Below are 17,850 nucleotides of genomic sequence, written 5' to 3' on the forward strand. Positions count from 1 at the left end.
GACCCCACGTCCACACAGCAGCCACCCCCCACACAGAGAGCGGTCGCCCCAAGTGTCTGCAGTGCAGCCCTTAGAACCCGACCTTGGGCTTCTGCGTCTGCCAGACCCGCTCGGGGCTCTTCTCATTGTCACTGGCCTTGGGTGTATCATGTGACCTTCCTGAGCCTCAGTTTCACTGTCTGTAAAACAGTCACATTTCCACCAAATAGGAGATTTGGCCTGGTCTGATCCAGGCCACGTGTAAAGCCCACCCCAGCTCAGGACAGGCTCCCCTGTGCGTGATTCTGGGGGCCCAGCTGGGGCCGGCGGCCGGAGCCACGTCCCTGCCTCAGTGAGGCCTCGAGAGCACAGGGCAGGGCAGGGCTGCGGGCCGACCCCGTTCTCTTCCCGCCCAGCCCCCCACCCCAACCCCTGGTGAGCGGAGCCCAGATCCCGGGTGAGCCCAGAGCCAGCGGGAGGTCAGAGCAAGGAGAATGGTCGTCTGACCCCAACCTGGCCCTGGAGGGCCAATGGGCTGGGGCGGCCCCGGCAGAGGGACGGGAGTGCACATGGGTTTCTGCGTGTGAGTGCATATGTACACGCATGTGCGTGCAAGTGTGTGTGTGGGTCGTATGTGTACATGTGAGTGCATGTGTACACTATGTGCACATATATGAGTGTGTGTCGTGTGCGTGTTCATGTGAGTGCACATGTACATGTGAGTGTGCACATAGGAGTGTGTCGTGTGAGTGTCGTGTGCATTTGCACGTGTGTCTACATGTGAGCGCACATGTACATGTGAGTGTGCACATAGGAGTGTGTCGTGTGAGTGTCGTGTGCATTTGCACGCGTGTCTACATGTGAGCGCACGTGTGTGCTTGCATGCGTACATGTATGTGTGTCATGTGAGCACACGTGTACATGCGTGTGTGCACATAGGAGTGTGTGTTGTGTGTGAGTGTCGTGTGCGTGTGCCTGCACGTGCGTGTGTGTCTGTGCAGCGAGTGGAAGAGGAACAGAGCAGGGCTGAGGTTGGCGGGCGCAGGGCCAGGGCCAGCGGCTAGTGCACTTCCCCAGCCCCGGGCCGAGGCGGAAGCCGGGTGTTCCCGGGCCTCTGGGGGCCTGGGGGCTGGGCGGTGGGCAGGCGGCGGCGGGGCCTAGAGCTGGTCCCGGGAGGAGCTAATGATCAACACCGGGGCGCTGGGCCAACCTCTCGCCACCAGCCCAGGGCACAGGGAGGAAGTGTGGCAGGAAGCAGGGGGCGGTGGCGGCTGCAGTGCAGACAGCCGGCTGTGGGCGGCCGCCGCCTGGCCCGGCTGCTGAGACCGCCCGCGGGACCGGGAGCAGCCACCGGGCGCCTGCCGTCCTCCGCCCACCGCCAGGCAGGGAGCGGGCTCGGGAGGAGCCGGACGCAGGTACGGGCGCCGGGCCGGGTCTAAGAGCAGTCTCTCGGCTTTCGATTTCTTGAAGCCCTTCCTGCCGTTTGGGGGTTGTGGGAGCAGAGCTGTGGCCTGGGGACCCGGGGGCCTGTGGCCCAGCTTGGAGGCTGCAGCAGGAACTCTGGAGTGCAGACTGACCCCGCTCCACGTGGGCGCCCGGCTGGCGTGTCCCTGGGCCCTGCATGCGGCCCAGAACCCAGCCCGCAATAAGGGATTGCAGATCTCGGGGTCTCCAGGGGCCCCCACCCTGGGTTGGTGCCACAGCAGGCACACCACAAGGGACGCCACAGGACAGCCCAGGTGGCTCGGCAGCTGTGGCCTGGCCACTCTGAGGTCACTTTCTCTGGGCCTGTTTTCCATCGACCACACGGGATGACAGGGGGCACCCACGGGTCCGGGACTTCAACGCAGGTCCTGCCCTGGGTACATGCTCCCAGCACACCACCGAGACCCTCTCGCGGCTCCCAGCGACCCCTCCAGGAGCCCCAGGCCCCCCAGCTCTGTGGTTGGACTCCTGGCGGGAGGCAGGGCAGGGCCCAGGCAGTTGCTGGACTCGGCTCCTCCGGGTTGGAATCCTGTGTGTGTCCCCCAGCCAAGCTGGGTCCCCACGGCAGCCTGTGAGCTCAGGTGGCCACCTGTGAAAAGTGTACAGCGGCAGCCCCCACCCCCACCTCCCAGGTCCTCACCGACAAGCTGGCTTCGCATTTCAGGGCGGGGTCGGCAACCCAGATGCGTCCTACACGGGTCACTGTGCACTTAAGTCCCACAGAATCCCGTGGCATGGGTGATCGGGGTTACAGGTGAATTAGTTTCCGAGGGCTGCGGTGACAGCACCACACACGGGGACGGATGATGAGACCTGACTCTCTCCCCATCAGGGGCTCAAAGTCTGAAACCAAGGTGTCCCCAGGGCCTGCCTCCCTCCAGGAGCTCCCGGGGAGGATCCTTCCTGCTCCTGGGTCTCCAGGCGCTCCAGGGCGGTGGGCCACATTCTCCATCTGTCCTCAGTGGTCCCGTGGCCCCCACCCCGTGTCCGTCCCTGTTCCTCCTCTTCTTATGAGACGCTTTCTGAAGTTCCCCAGTGGGTACAAATCAGGTTGGACGAGGTCTGCACGGGCCGCAAGGTATTAGTCCAGGACGCGCCCAGCGAGCGCTCCGACCACATGTCCCCAAGCCTGTCTGGGGCTGCACGGTACCGTCCCTCCCTCCGTTAGACCCACATGTACGAAGTGCTGCGGTCCGCTTGGAGCCCCGTCTGTCACTGCGCCGATGTCCTGTGGGGAGAGGGGTTCGTTCCCATGATCCAGGCCGGCTGAGGGGGGCGCGCAGGGCTCTCCTGGCCTGTCCACCCCACGTGTCTGTGCTCTGGGGCCACGCTCCCCACTCCTGGGCTGCTGCGGACCCAGCGGGTGCCCCTTGGGTTTGTCCACATGCACTGAGCAAGGAGGGGAGAGGTCGGAAGGGGGGGCCGCCCTCGACGGTGGCCCGCGAGCAGCCCCTCGGGTGGGTGCCTGGGTCCGCGGCTGGGGCAGCCTGGAGCCGCGTCGACGGCCCGAGCGGGGGCTGTGAGGCCAGGCGAGGCCATTCCAGGAACCAGCGTGGAGGGAACGCTTGGCAGAGATTGGGCTCACTTCCTCCTCTCTGGCTGTGACCAGGAGCCCAGGGGGAGGCCTGTCACCGGGGGCCCTGCCTGCTCGGACGCGTCCCTCACTGAGCAGCTGGGAGGGTCTTGGGCCCAGGGAGCCTCCCCTTCCTCAGGAAGCTGTCCCTGAGGCTGCTGGGAGCCAGGACGATGGGCCTGGACGCACGCACGGGTGGCCAGTCCTGACCAGTCCTGACCGGCGGGCGGAGGTGGGCAGGCTGCGAGGCCAACACTGGGCTGCAGGAGCCCCTCCTGTATCCAGGGTGGGGACGTGGGCCTGTCCCCCGAAGGGTGACGCGGCCCGGCGGGGCGGGAGGCCCGGGGCCCTGTGCGGGCTTCACGAGGGAAGGGCAGAAGGATGGCGGGCTGGCCTCAAAGCCCCTTGAGCATCCTGGTCCTGACACCCACTGTGGCGCGGGGGCAGCTGGTGTAGGAGCAGAGCTGGCGAAGTGAGGAGGGAAGGAAGCGGCTGGGGGCCGGGGAGGGCGGCCGGCACGTGGAGCCGCACCCGGAGAGGGGCGGAGGGGTCGTCACACTTGAGGAGGGAGACAGCTCAGGGACCGCGGACGGGGGCGTGCAGGGCCGGAACCATGTAAGCCGTCCCACGAGGCCGTGTGGAGACAGCTCCGGGTACCCGAAGTCCACGCAGGTTTCTCCCCCCGGGTCCCTGGCTGCGTCCCTGGAGAGGAGAGGGGCCGCCTAGCTGGCCGTGTGCGGGGGGACAAGGGGACCGGCTTTCGTGGGGTGCCCCATGCCCTTGGGGGCCTGCCCCCCATCTGTCCTGCACCCCAGACCCGCAGTGTCTCCACGCTGCCCCAGGTGAGCCCCGCCTCCTGCCACGGGCCCGGGGTTCCAGCAGGGAGACAGGACGGGGGCTCCACGCTGCTGTGCCCCAGTTCTCCGGCCGCTGCCCGGCCCTGCTCCCCGGCGTCCGTCGGGAAGGGGGGCCGGGAGGAAGCCACAGTCCCATTGTCGTCCCAGGGTGGGGGCTGAGGGGGTGTTTCCTGTTTGCTCCGTGCAGAGGGAGCTCCCGCTTTTCCGTGTTTGGTCTGAAATCTCATAGCTCATCATCCGGGATCAGGGAGGCCCGACAGGCGGGGATTCCCTTAATGGTGCGTCCTGGCGGTGTTATCACCAACCTCCGTGTGAGCCGAGAGTGGGCAGGGCCGTCCTTCCCCCGTGTCCCCAGGACCTGGCTGCGTCTGGTCCCTATGGGACCCCCGGGGAGTCCTCTCCTACTTCCTCAGCCCTGGCCCTGCCAGCCCACGCGTCCCATCTGAGAGGGGACTCTGTTGTCCTGTGTCCCGATCGGTGACCGAGCCCCAACCCAGAAGCGCGGTCCGTCCATTTGTGACGGCCTCTCATCTCCGACCCCAGGGACGAGTGATGCGTGGTGACACTCCTGGGGGAGGCCCACGGGGCTCCGGGGCGGCAGCAGAGGCCTGCTCTACCTCGGTCCCGCCTCGGCCACTTCCTCCTTCCTCGCCGTCTGCCGCCTGCTTCCCTTCCTCCACGGCCGCCCGGAACCCGGCCCGTTTCCTGACCGGGGACAGGACGGCGCTCCAGAGGCCCCGCCAGAGCCCAGGCCTCTTCCGGCGCGAGACACAGAGCCGCCGAGCCCGCTGGCAGTCGGGGCCAGAATCAGCTCGAAGCCGAGGCGCGTGCGGGTTGGGCCCCAGGGGCCGACTCGGGGGCGGCGGTCTCGGCCCTAGCTGGACGGGACATGACGGGCTCGTCTCAAATCCGCGCGCCGGGCGTCCCGCCGGGACTTCTGCCCGGTCCCCTGTCCCCGCACATCCGTAAGCCCCTCGCAGGGCTGTTTGAGTCGCCGGGCCCGGTTGCTCTGGGCTGCTCCCTCAGGGCCTGCCATCGAACAGGAGCGGGGCCACCGGCCGGATCACCGGGCTAAGGCCGCACGTGCCTCCGGAGGAGGGGCTTGGAGGTTCGGAGGGTCGTCCTAGCGGGGAAGCAGGGCCAGACAGACGGACGGACCTCTGAGAGGAAGGGGAGGCTTCTCCCTTGTCCCCGACCCGGTGGCGGCTTCTCCGCGGGCGCCTGTGCTCCGGGAAGGGCCTCACTGCTGCCCGCCACCCTCTCTCCCCGCACAGAGCACATGTGGAGTCCCAGGGCTGACGATGTCACCGCCCGTCATGGAGGGCCCGGTGGACGTGGCTGGTGAGGGGCTGGCCCCGATGGGGAGGGGGCCTGCGGGGCCCTCGGGGGACAGCGGCAGCCGCCACAGGGTCCAGAGAGCTGCCGTGAGCACGTCAGTCGTCTGGGAGCGAGCGGGACCCGAGGACGCCGAGGCTCTGGTCAGGGGCGGTGAGTACCGAGCGCCGTCCAGCCCGCTGTCCGGCCGCCCATGTTCGGCACGGCGTCTGTGGCCAGAGTGTGTGTCGAAACAGAATCCTGTGCCCAGTGAGTCACCGTGAGGGACAGGGACCCACCTAGTGTTTTTCCAGGGCTGCATGTTCATGATAACACAGCTTGGTGGGGCGAAGGAAAAGGGGACTGGGAAAGTTCTAGAATGGCTGTACCCAAGGCACGGCTCTGTCACAAACCTCTGCGTCCCCACAGTCCTGCTTTGTCCCCAGGACACAAAGCCCTGGGGTGGCTCAGGATGGGACACCCTCATTCTCCTCAGGGGGCAGCAGAGGCCCCCGGGAGGGGACCAGGGGCAGCCAAGACCGGGTCAGGCCCTCTTGCTGGTGGGGGTGAGATGAACCCAGAGATGTGGGCACAGCATGCTCCCACCGGGGACCTGGTGTTTGAAAGTGTGGTGCCCCAACTTCCTGCCTGGGGGTCGCTGGGGGGGTGGGGGTGGGGAGACGGCTTGGGTGCAGATGGCCAGGTCCTGTCCCCGGTTCTGATCCGGCCCCACCGGGGTAGGGCCCAGGACTCTGCATTTCCGCTTGGGGCCTGCAGTTTGTCTGCATTTGGAAAGGGCTTCTGCGGAGTCTGTGTTTGGAGGGCACACGGCCAGGACGGCTGGGCCACACGCAGGGGGAGGGGTCGCAGGTGGGGCACGAGGCAGGAGAGGAGGCCAGGCACTGACTTTCTGGGGAGGGGGCAGCGAAGAGCCCCTGCCCCGAGCCCCAGCTGTGGTGGCGCAGGGAGCGGCTCACCTCGGCCCCGACACCCGCCTGTCCTCCGTCTCTCCTTCCGCGCGGCCGGCACCGCCCGTGGTCACTAGGGTTGGCCGGGCATGTGGGGCCAATGACGGCTGCCCTCTTATGGGGGGAGGGGAGGAGGGGCACATCTTAGAACCAGTCGTGAAATGTCGGGCACACTTCCTGCTGGGGGAGTGGGGCCCGATTCGGGTTCCAGGAGTCTCCACACTGCCCTTCTCTCCCCACCCCTCCCCTGCACTCCCCTCCCCATCTCCCTTCTTCTCTCCCCACCCCACCTTTCTCCCTCCCTTCCCTCTCTCTCCTCCTGCGTCACCCCCTCCACCCCTTCGGAGCAGTCCAGGCCCCCGGGAGGGGATCTCCGTAGCCTGGTTGGGAGGCCTCTTGGAAGGAAAGGGGTGGGGGTGGGCAGGGGGCATTTGGGCTGAGGTCTGAAGAGTAGGGCAGCCAGGCAGGCGGCCGGGATTTGATCTGGGAGAGAGTGCTTTAGGTGGAGGCTGGGGTGAGTGCAAAGGCCCTGGGGCAGGGCAGGCCTTGATGTCCTAGGGCAGCAGAGGGGCCACGGGTGAGATGGGAGGGACAGAAGGGGGTAGGGGAGCAGGCCCAGAGGCTCAGGGCTCTGCTGGTGGCACGGTGGGAAGGGTTTTATCTTATTCTCTCTGATAATGCAGAACAGCAGCAGGTGTGCGGTCCAACACAGCCATGCAGTTTATGTTTACATTTAACCTAAATGAAACAGAGTCTAGTTCCCACGGAGGCCCCGGCCACATTTCAAGAGCTCCTGTGGCTGGAGGCCGCCCTTCAGGACATCGGACGGCACAGCCCAGGGTCGCTCGCGGGACCCTCTGGCTCTCCATGGACCAGAGGACAGTCCAGAGGGAGGGCGGGGCATGGGCAGGTGCCCACGGGCATGACCTGGGGCCCCGGGGAGGGGTGCCGAGGGGAGTTGGGCCTGGTTTTGCAGTTTGCTGGCGGCCCCACGCGCTGTGTGGTGCAGGGACAGGGCTGGGGGCCCTTCTGGAAACGGGAACGTGGTGAAGAGTCCGTTTGGGGGACAGGGTGGTGAGATCTGGGATGCGTGCCGGAGCTCCAGTACCCCCGTCTGGTTTTGGCGGTGGGAGAGCCCGGGGCTGGAGGCCTTGGTGCCTCGGCGGACTCTGCTGAGCCCTCACGGGCGCTGCCTCCTTGCAGACCTGACGTTGCAGCTGCAGGCCGTGCGGAGGAAGACGGGGCTGCCGGACCCCAGCCTGCAGCAGGCCGTGCGGGCGCGGCTCCGCCTGCTGGAGAATGACAGCCGGGAGGTGGCCAGCGTGCTGGGGGTGAGTCCGGCTTCTCTGGGTGGAAACGAGCCTGCGTGAGCAGAGGTGCGGGGGCTCCAGGTCTGAGAGCGGGGGCAGGCGCTGGGGTGGCCCCGGGAGGAGGGGGAGGTCCCAGGGGCACCCGAGCACCAGCTCAGCGGCAGACCCCAGATAAGCCAAGTGGCCTCGGTTTTCGATCGGACAAGTGGAGCCCCGGGTAGCCAGCCTGCTGTCCTGGTGCAGGGAGTCACAGAGTCGGGGGGCCAGAGCGTGGAGCCCAAGGGGGCTCCGGGAAGGAGCGGGACTTGGCACTGGGGAGCCACAGCTGGCTCCAGGGCCCAGCCGTGGCTGTAAGAGAATCAGATCTGTGCTTCTGCCCCTGCCTGGGTCCCCTCTGCAAAGTGTTTTGGTTGTGCGGCTCCGTCCCCCGGCCCTGCGGTGCCTGACGTCCTGGCTGTGTCTCCCTATAAGGAGTTATCGGCCAGGCTGCTGTCTATCCACAGTGACCAGGCTCGGATCATGGTGACGTTTAAGACTTTCGAAGAGATCTGGAAGTTTTCCACCTACCACGCTCTGGGTAAGGTGGTGACCCTCCCGGAGCTGGTCTCGGGGACCCCCGCCTCGAGGACACGTGTCCCACACCTAGCTTCAGGTCAGGGTGGTCGCAGCGGCCTGGGCAGTGGGGCCTCACTCACCTGCTTCGGGGAGACATGGCACCCCGTCTGTGCCGACACTTGGGCTGAGCTCCCAATTCCTTCTGGCGCTGCGCCCTGTGGGCGGCTTTGTGCGGCCAGACCTCGGGGGACGCTGAGCTCAGACCGGCTGCACACAGCCCGGGTCATTTCCAGCTCAGCCAAAGAGATGTTTTCTAAAGCGCCCCCAGCCCGTTGGGAGGCACCCGCAGGGTCTCGGAGCCCCGTCGGGGAGCTGGCCGCGTCCTCTCGGGGACCTTGCTCCAGCACCGGGGTCTGAGGACGGACAGAGTGGACAGTGAGGGCAGCGGCATCTTGCCCACCATGCGCGGGGCCTGTGCCAACCTCCCAGCACAGTCGCTCTTGGATGCTCTTGTCCCGTCTCAGAGACGAGGGGACAGGGTCATTCACGTGCGCCGTGTCGCCCACGGTCACGGCCGGTCCGCCCACAGCCCAGACGGTCAGACCTGGGGCCCCCTGGGCTGCAGGGGACCTGCGTGTCCCCAGGGCAGGGCGGGGCTCCCCCTCCCCCCAACCCCGTCCCGGGCTGTGAAGGCTTGTGAAGGCTTCAGCGTCTCCTGTGGGGCCTGCGGGTCACCAGGCCCGTCTGGCCCCCAGGCTTCACTCACCACTGCCTGGAAAACCTGCTGGTGGACCAGGCCTTCTGGCTGCAGGCGCCCAGCGAAGACGGGGAGGCGACGGTCCGCGTGCACGTGGACCAGGAGGCCCTGAGGCTGACGCAGCAGAGCCTCCTGGCCCAGGAGGGTGAGCGCCGCGTGGGGAACCGACACCGGGGGCCGCGGGGGCTGACCGGGGCTCCGTGCAGGGAGGAAGCTGCGGCCGTGGGGGGAACCCAGCCGTGACGTGCCCGGGCCCCGTCACTTTGCTGGAAAGCCCTGGGCAGGCCCCCAGGTTTCTGCAAAGCGGCAGCGCCGTCCCGGGGTCCTGACCCGGCGCGCTTGCTTCCAGTGCCAAGGTGGCCTTGGCACGGGGTCGAGTCAGCAGCAGACGGAACACGAGGCTGCCTGTCCCCCCCGTGGCCAGGCTCCCAGCAGTGGTCCAGCAGACTCCTCAGACAGGGAAACTGAGGCCCTGAGGGTCTGAGGCTGAGTGACGGGCAGGCGGGAGCGGAGCTGGCCAGGGCCAGGCCTGCCAGTGCGGGGGCGGCCGAGACGGGACACCCAGCGTGAGGCCTGGCGGGGACGGGTGAGTCAGCCGTCTGTGCCTGGCCACCCTGAAGGTCACTCTCTGTCACTTTGAAGGTCCTTTCTTTGTCCTGTGTCCCGACCACCATGTGAGAGTGAGCACCGGCCCCCGGGGTGCGGGCCCGCAGCCACCGAGACGAGCCCCGGGGGTCCCCCAGGAGGAAGCCGCCCCCACCACGGACTCCACCGCGCCCCGCCCCGGCTCGAGCTCCGAGGACGTGGTCGCGGGGGCCGCTCCGGAACCTTTGATTCCGTTTCATCAGTAGGTACCGACCTTCATTTCTCCGCCTCCCGCCAGTCCTGTGTGTCCTCAGGCCTCACGGAGCACCCCCGCCAGGCGCGGTCCATCCAAGGCCACAGGGGCAGCATGGGGCTCCAGGCTCGCCCGGTCATGACCCTATGACGTTGCTCTAGTGTGTGGCCGTGGCAGATGAGCACGCTCGGGGCCGTGTGAAGACCCCAGCGTCCCCGGCAGGGCTGCGATGGCCGCATGGGGCTCTTGCTTCCTATTCTGGTTTGTTCTGAAAAGCGTTGGGTCACCGAGCTGCATCACGCGCCCCCGCAGTAAGGAGGCACGTGGGAACCTGCACAGATGAAAACCGAGGCAGAGGAGGCCTGGGGAGCACCAAGTTCCTGCCCAGGAGCTGAATGTGGAGCAGGAGCTTGGCTTGGAGCTTCCTGGAGGCCAGAGCAAAGAGAGAAACTCGATGAGCTGATGTTTAGAATCTGAGACATAGCTGGCAATGGCCTGGCTTCTGTCCCGGGCTGACGGAGGGCGGTGTCTCGGGGTGCCGGCCTCAGGGGTGCCTGGGCTGGGCGGCACGGGGCTCCCTGGGCAGGAGAGCTTGTGCGTGTGCGTGTATGTGTATGTGTGTGTGCATATGTGTGAGTGCGCACGTGTCTACGTGTGTGTGTGTGCATGTATCTGTGTGCATGTATGTGTGTGGGAGTGTGTGTGTATGTGTGTATGTATATATGTGCATGTAAGTGTGTGTGCGTGCACGCACGTGTGTGCACATGTGCATGTATATGTGTGTGCGTGTGTGCATGTGTGTGCGTGTGTGCATGTATGTGTATGTGTGTGCGTATGTGTGAGGGTGTGCATGTGTGCACGTGTGTGTGAATGTGTGTGCATGTATGTGTATGTGTGTGCATATGTGTGAGTGTGCGCATACGTGCACGCATGTGCGCGCACACATGTGTGTGCACATGTATGTGTGTGAGTGTATGTGTATGTGTGCATGTATATATGTGCGTGTGTGTGCGTGCACGCATGTGTGTGCACATGTGCATGTATGTGTGTGCATGTGTGCGTGTGTGCATGTATGTGTATGTGTGTGCATATGTGTGACTGTGCGCATACGTGCACGCATGTGCGCGCACACATGTGGGTGCATGTGTGTGCACATGTATGTGTGTGAGTGTATGTGTATGTGTGCATGTATATATGTGCGTGTGTGTGCGTGCACGCATGTGTGCACATGTGCATGTATATGTGTGCGTGTGTGTGCGTGTGTGCATGCATGTGTATGTGTGTGCATGTGTGTGTGCGCATACGTGCACGCATGTGCGTGCGCACATGTGTGCATGTGTGTGGCATGTATATATGTGCACATATGTACGTGCGTGTGTGCATGCACACGTGTGTGCATGTGTGTGCTTGTGTGCATGTATATGTGTGCATGTGTGCACATGTGCATGTAGCCGTGGCAGACGGTGGAACTTGCTCAGGACCCCGGGGGCTGCTGACTTGTCCAGTCTACACACCGTCCACTTGCCCCATGTCTGAAATCCTCTCTTGTCCCCCTCCAGGTGGGCTCTTAGGGTCCCCTGGGACCCCATCGACGACTCCGTGTTTGGCCCCGTGACATCGGACATTCCACTGATGGGTAAGTGCTTCTGCTGGCCTTTTTCCCCTGGGAAAGAAAGGAGGGGCATTCTGGAAGCTTCTGTGCTCCCGCTGAGTCCTCCCCAAGCCAGAGGCAGTGGCGAGAACCCTCTCCAGTTCACGTTGTGACAGCTTAGGCTCAGAGTGGCCCGCCAGCTGGTCCAAATTTGAGGCCAGGCGGGGTCCCTGCCACCGCCTCCAGGGAGCCCCCAGGGTCGCATTCCCAGCTGGAGGTGGTGGTCTTACTCTCTGGAAAAGCCATTGAGGTCCATTATGTAATGGTTGGCACTCTGGACTCTGACACGCCAGCCGGGGCTCTGACTTGGGCTCCCGGCCCAGGGCTCTCCGCCCTTCCCCGAGCTGGCCGGCGCCAGGTGGCCCTGTGGACGTGTGAGGGTCCGAAGGAGAGGGGCGGATGCTCGCAGCTGCGTCGGCCCGGGCCAGCGCGGCCTTGCCGGCGGACACCCTGGGCCTCAGTTTCCCATCCTCATTGGGCAGATAGAGGGCCCCCTCTGGGGTCCCCTAGACGTCCAGCCCCTTGGGTGCAGTGGCCACCCTTCAGGGCCCCCCCAACCACCTGGTCCTGGATGAGAGCCCCCCCCGCCCCGGGTGCACCCCCAGCACTGACCTTGTGGCCTCTTTCCGCAGCCGTGGGCCTGGCCTCAGCAGTGGCAGACTACCAGGGCTCCGGGCCTGAAGAGATGACCTTCCGAGGCGGTGACGTCATCGAGATCCTGGGCGCCCAGGTGCCCGGCCTGCCCTGGTGCCTGGGCCGGCACACGGCCTCGGGCCAGGTCGGGTTTGTGCGGACGAGTCTCGTCAATGTGCAGGGCCAAGTGTCTGAGTGAGTGGCTGAGGCCCTCCCCACTCCCCAGCCGTCCTACCCCCGGGGGCAGCCGGGGGACACCTGCATGCGGCCCCAGCGGCACTCCCTCCCTGCCCCTCCCCCGCGCCTGCCCCCACTGCCTCTCCAGGTGCTGGGGGAGGAGCGTCCTCACAGCCCTGGTGGCCATGCCACCCGGTGTCTGCCTCCGGCTTCCCACGGCCCCCTCACCCAACCTCATGTCTTCGAGCCTCGTCCTATAAGGACTCCGGTCGTTGGATTAGGGTCCCTCCACCAGTGTGACCTTGTTGCAACCAGTTCTATCTGCAAAGACCCTTCTTTGAATAGGTCACCTTCCGAGGTTCTGGGGGGACGTGAATCTTGAGGGACACTATTTGCCCCCATACTCCATGCCACTCCTGTTCTTTTCTTTTCTTCTTCTTTTTTTAATGTTTATATTTGAGAGAGAGACATGATCCGAAGCAGCTCCAGGCTCTGAGCGGTCAGCACAGAGCCTGACGCAGGGCTCGAACCCACGAACTGCGACATCATGACCTGAGCTGAAGTTGGACGCTTAATAGACTGAGCCCCCCAGACGCCCCACCCCTTCCTTTCATAAATCTCCTTGAAGATTCTAGGCCTGGCCTTCAAGGCCCCCGTGACCCAGACCTTGGTGACCACCACTGCTGCAGGCTGACACTTGCCGTCATGTCCCCTGCGTCTAGCTGCTTGGGCCTCCTCGCACCTTCGGGAACGACTCTGCTTTGCCGTGTGTGCCCCTGCGGGAGGCGCCCCCTCCATCCCGTCCTCCGGGTCCCTGGGGCTCTCAGCAGCCCCCACGTCCAGCGGTTCATCCCTGGGGACATGCCCTCTCCCTGTGGGGCCCCCACGCACCCTGCTGAGGACAGGCTCGCCCCCGCCCTGTCTGGAGAATTCTGAGGGGCCCCAGGGGGTGGCCCCAGGCAGCAGCAGGGGTGTCCTGGGAGGGTGGCCAGTGGGCAGAGCCGTGCCCATCCTTCGGGGCACCTCCATTCCCCTGGGCTTGAGCCTTCCCTGTTAAGTCCTCAGTCATGAGCCCAGAGAAGGTGGGCGTACGGACAGCGCCCCTGCTGGGTCTGGACCTGGCCTCGCACACACGTCCTGGGGGGCCTCCAGCCCTGACATCCCGCGGCCCCCGGCAGGAAGCCTGGAAGAGCCCCGACCACCCCCTCATTCGCTCCACAAACAGGGACCGTGCAGCTTTCCTGTCCCGGGCCCCGGGCTTCACCCTTTAAGGAGTCACCTGCTGCCGACGATTTTTCTTTTCCTTTATTTGGCACAATTTCAGGATTAGGGAGGTTTCAGGAAGAGCGCCAAGTTCCCGGGCCCCCTTCCTCCAGATCACCCAGGGGGCAGCACGGGGTCACATGCATTCCCCCTCCCCCTCTCCTACCGAGGTCCCTGAGGGTGGGTCGCAGTGGAGCGTGTCCCCTGAAGCCAGGACACCCGCCTGCACAACCGCCCCGCAGCCTTTGGGACCAGACGGTGACTGGGCAGCTGCTGCGGGCCACGCTCAGGGTCTGCCAGCGTCCCTCACATCCTCAAGAACCAGAGAACGTTCTGGACCCCATGCCACCAGCCTCTCCTCCTTAATCCAAGACCCTCCCTTCGTCTCACGGTCTTTAGGACAATGCGAGACACTGGCTTGCTGTTCCGTAGAATGTACCAGAAGCGACTCAGATTTTCTTTAGCTTCTCAAAAAGGCTCCTTCTACGTTCCAAGCGCCTTTCAGGGCCCCTGTAATGCTGGACACTAGCCTCGTGGGCAAAGATGGCCTCTTCCTTCTGTCCCTTCGCCCCTTCCTGTTTCTCGTCTCCGTGACTTAGCGGAGGCAGGAGGGCCCCGTGTTAGTGCCAGTGGGGAGCGCCGGCAGAGGCGGCGTGAGGGGCCTGGGAGCTCGGGCTGGGAAGGCGTTCACCTGCACGTCCACACGCACACGCCTGCACACACACATACGTGTAGCACAGACATGCTGCCCGGAGCTGTCACGACCTGCCTCACCGGGGAAGGGGCATTTGAAGTAGGGCTTTGAAGGCTGCCCAGGAGCTCGCCCTCCCCAGCTGCTGTGACCTGTGGGGTCCCTTGCAGCTGCTCCCGCTCCCGGACCGGCTGGACCAGGCAGCCTTGTGGCTGTTCTGTTTTTATGTCAGTGGCTTTGTCACCGGGCACAGAGCAGGCGTGACGGGCCGTCTGTGGAACGGGAGAGCAGATGTGGGCCTCATGCCGGGAAGTTGCTCCGGTAAATAAAGCACCTTCTCTTCTCCAGGCTGGAAAAAGTGCTTTTTCTCAATGAGGAAGAAAGGTCATTCTTCAGCAATGAAGGACGCTTCTCTGACGAGGAGGCTAGGCAGTTACTGAGGAGGGTGTCTGGTGAGGACGTCTGCAGCGTGTACACCTTGGGTAGGTGTGAGGGTGCCGGGGGGGGGGGGGCGGCGGGGGGGCACGGCTCCTCCCACCCCTCCCACCTGCATCGGACCCTGGGAGCTTAGAGGGTTTTGTGGGTAGATTCCGGAAGGGCAGGAGGGTTTGGAGCTGGACGGGCAGGTGGGTCTCCAGCCCCGGGACACCGCGAGCCCCTGCTGGCCAGCACCAGGCCTGCACGGGCTACTGTCTCCTTGGCGGAGCACGGACCGTTCGGGCTCCTGTGCGCTGCTCAGGGAGCCCCTCCCGTGTCCCTTCGAGAAGGCCCACCCCTGGGCATCTAAAGGGGACCCCACAGTCGCCGTTGCCGCCCAAGGGACTCCTAGGGACCACAGGCGGGCCAGACGCAGAGAGGGGGACAGGGTGAGCGGCAAGGGGTGCCCGCGGTGGCTCCAAGGCCCCCTGCCACCTGAGGGGTGCCCACCGTCCACGGGGGTCTGGCCCGCTGCCCACGCGCTGCTTCTCCGCCCATCTGTGTGACAGTGACCACCGTCGGTGACAGGACCAGGAGTCCAGGCTCACATGGCTGTGGTCCGGCCTGGCCGCCAGCCGCTGGGACTGGACCCCAGCACTGCCACCGCCTCGAGACGGCGCTGCTGCCTCTCCCCACACTACCCTGCGCTCAGGAAGGGTCCCCTGAAGGCTGCAGTGCTGGGCGCGGCGGCAGGACTGGTGCCAGCAGCAGAGGGGACGGCGGGGGAGGGGGCAGACCTGCTGGGGACTCCGGGGGCTTCGCAGCCACTTTCTCCATCCTGTGCACGCTTACACACAAGTGCAGTGCATACATGTGCACTCACACACACGTGCACACACGCCAGCCAGGTCCTTCATCCTGTGCATGGAGATGAATGCACATGCATGTGCACACATGCTTACACACACTGCAGCACACTCGCACACACATATGTGCAGTGCATGCATTGCACACTTATACGTGCAGCACATGCATTCACGTGCACGCACACATACCCACACACGTGCGCACACGCCCACATGTGCACACACAGTCACTTCTCACAGCCCTGTGAGTTGACATGCACGGCGGGAACTTTTCCACCAAGAACAGAGTTTAACTTTCTAGGTCCCATAAATTGGCCTCTCTTCCTAAGCAGGCAAACTTAAATCTGACTTCAGCCCTCACTTCGGGGGGGACATTCTGGGGGTCCTCTCCCACCAGGCACCCCCTTAGCATCCTGGGAGTCTGTGCATTTGTCATAGTTGACATCATACTTCACATGTCTTTTCCCAGTGAACTATTAGTGTCAGCCCATTTTCAGGAGGTGGAAACTGAGGCTCAGGGAAAGGCCTGGCCCCTCAACCCAGGGATTCCCCCCAGCCCCGCAGCCCCTCCGGTCCCTGGGGTGTTACTGTCCTGGTGTCCCCATCCCTCCCGACACGGCCCCGACCCGGAGGTGGCGGCCCGAGGGTGATGCCTCTCTTCTCTCCCTTCTCAGACAGATTAGGAGAAGCCGACTGTGAGCCTCTGGAAGAGCAAGGTGGGTCCTTCGCACACGGCAGAGTCCCTCGGGGGGGCCGGGCCCCGGGTGTGGATGGGGCGCCGGGCCAGGACCTCACACCTGCCAGGGAAGGCGGGAGGGCGGTGGTCCTGCAGGGGGAGGGGACGAGGTGCGGGCCAAGCTCCCCCCTGCCGCAGTAGTGGTCCCCTGCAAACACACCAGCCCTCCAGCTAAGGTGGGGGTCCCCTCCAGTGCCCGGGCCATGGCTGCTCCCTGCTGTGTCCTCAGCTAAGGTGCGGGGTCCCCTGTGCTGCCGAGGCCCATACCTGGCCATGGCTTCCTTTCTTGAAACCTAGAGCAGCTGAAACTCTCGACATTGAGAGAACGATGCCGGGTTTGGAGGGTGGAGGGGTGCAGGGGCTGGGTCTGCAGCCTCCTGCTGGAGAAGCCCCTCAGGTTTGCTGCTTCCCCGGCAGCTGAAGGTGACCCCCTCCTGCCCCTCCACACCTCCATCCTGAGCGCCCACAGCGTGTCTGCAGCGGGGACATCTGGGGACTTGAGGCCCCAGGACCCTTGGGGCTCCCTGGGAATGGGGTCCGCCCAAGCGCAAAGAGAGCGGGAGGCTGGGGATGTTCGGGGCTGTTCCCGGGCTGCCCCCCGCCACCCTGGGGCTCTGCTGGGTGGGGCAGGGCAGGACTTGCCGGGCTGGGGGCTGGGGGGCCAGGCTGGGGGGCGCGTTCACCCCTACACATCAGGTCAGTCAGGCCAGACATTTGCTCTGAGCCGCACTGAATGCTTTTTTATTCCTCGACCTCACAGACTAATAAGGAGAGCGTTCGTTTTGAACGTATTTTTTATGTGAGACCGAAACAGAAGAGCCTTTACGTTCTGTTTCTTCCCTTGCAAACAAATTCCCTTTTAAGCTGGGGTTTTCCCAGCAGGAAGAGCGGCTGTTTGCTCACTGGATGGGTCTCCGGGCACTGAGCCCGTCCAAAGCCAACTGCCCTGCAGGCGGGCACGTCTGGGAACGGGCGTCCCCAGGTTCTCCGGTGCCGCATCTCTTTCCTTTTTAACCCTTGAGTAACTGTGGGCCTCAGATTCTCGCGGCAGCGGAAGGTGGAGACCCTTCCCAGCAGGCGTGGTCGTGGGTGAGAGCTGGGCCAGCGCCGCCAGGTCCCCACCGAGGCGGGTTTCATCGGGTCTGGGGTGGCTTCTGAGCGTGGGCTGCCCCGAAGCTCCGAGTGGCCCATAATGAGCCCACGGGAGGCCTGCGCCCGATGGGAGACCCCCACGTACGGAGGAAATCCCCAGAGACGGGGGCGGCCGGGAGTGTGGACGTGTCCATCCGTTAAGTGGCTTTGATCCTTTCTGGAGGGAGGACCCTGACCGCTGAGCGGTGTTCTCGAGCAGGAAGCCTAGGGAGGGGCTCCTCGGTAAAAAGCTTGGCCAACCCGATCCTTATCCCCGTAACCAGGCGGAGCCCCCCGAGTGCTGGGCGCCGGGCTCGGCATTGCGCATTTCTCTTGGTGTTCACCGGAGGCTCAGCAGCCCCTGACAGGAGCACCGAGGCGGGGGCGGAGGGGGGGGGGCGACTCTAAGTCTGATCAGAGATCAGACTCTAAGCCATCCGGGGGCTTTTGGTGATTTGCAGAAGTGCCTCCACCTCACCCGAACCCAGAGCCACGCGAGACCCTGCAGAAGGTGAAGAATGTTCTAGAACAATTCAAATCCCGCCAGGACTGCCCTGAGGAGCCAGCGTCCTGGGGTCTCTGCACGGCATCCAGTGGCGCACACTCCCCAGACCCGGAGGAGCCCCCCTTGTGCTTGAACTCGGGGCCC

The 17,850-nt window shown here is 64.8% G+C and overlaps 1 protein-coding gene across 1 annotated transcript in view; it reads left to right on the plus strand.

Annotated features, from left to right (window-relative positions):
- Positions 1-17,850, plus strand: part of SH3TC1 (SH3 domain and tetratricopeptide repeats 1) — a 35,768-nt gene that overhangs the window by 13,076 nt on the left and 4,842 nt on the right. Inside the window, exons 4-13 of the mRNA XM_029952547.1 lie at positions 5,169-5,382; positions 7,380-7,507; positions 7,958-8,063; positions 8,797-8,943; positions 9,441-9,645; positions 11,196-11,272; positions 11,920-12,115; positions 14,400-14,533; positions 16,009-16,050; positions 17,663-17,846. Of these exons, the coding sequence (XP_029808407.1) occupies positions 5,196-5,382; positions 7,380-7,507; positions 7,958-8,063; positions 8,797-8,943; positions 9,441-9,645; positions 11,196-11,272; positions 11,920-12,115; positions 14,400-14,533; positions 16,009-16,050; positions 17,663-17,846 (1,406 nt within the window). The 5' untranslated portion in view covers positions 5,169-5,195. The remainder of the gene's footprint in view (positions 1-5,168; positions 5,383-7,379; positions 7,508-7,957; positions 8,064-8,796; positions 8,944-9,440; positions 9,646-11,195; positions 11,273-11,919; positions 12,116-14,399; positions 14,534-16,008; positions 16,051-17,662; positions 17,847-17,850) is intronic.

Source organism: Suricata suricatta, chromosome 1 (genome assembly GCF_006229205.1).
Source record: "Suricata suricatta isolate VVHF042 chromosome 1, meerkat_22Aug2017_6uvM2_HiC, whole genome shotgun sequence".
Lineage (NCBI taxonomy): Eukaryota > Metazoa > Chordata > Mammalia > Carnivora > Herpestidae > Suricata > Suricata suricatta.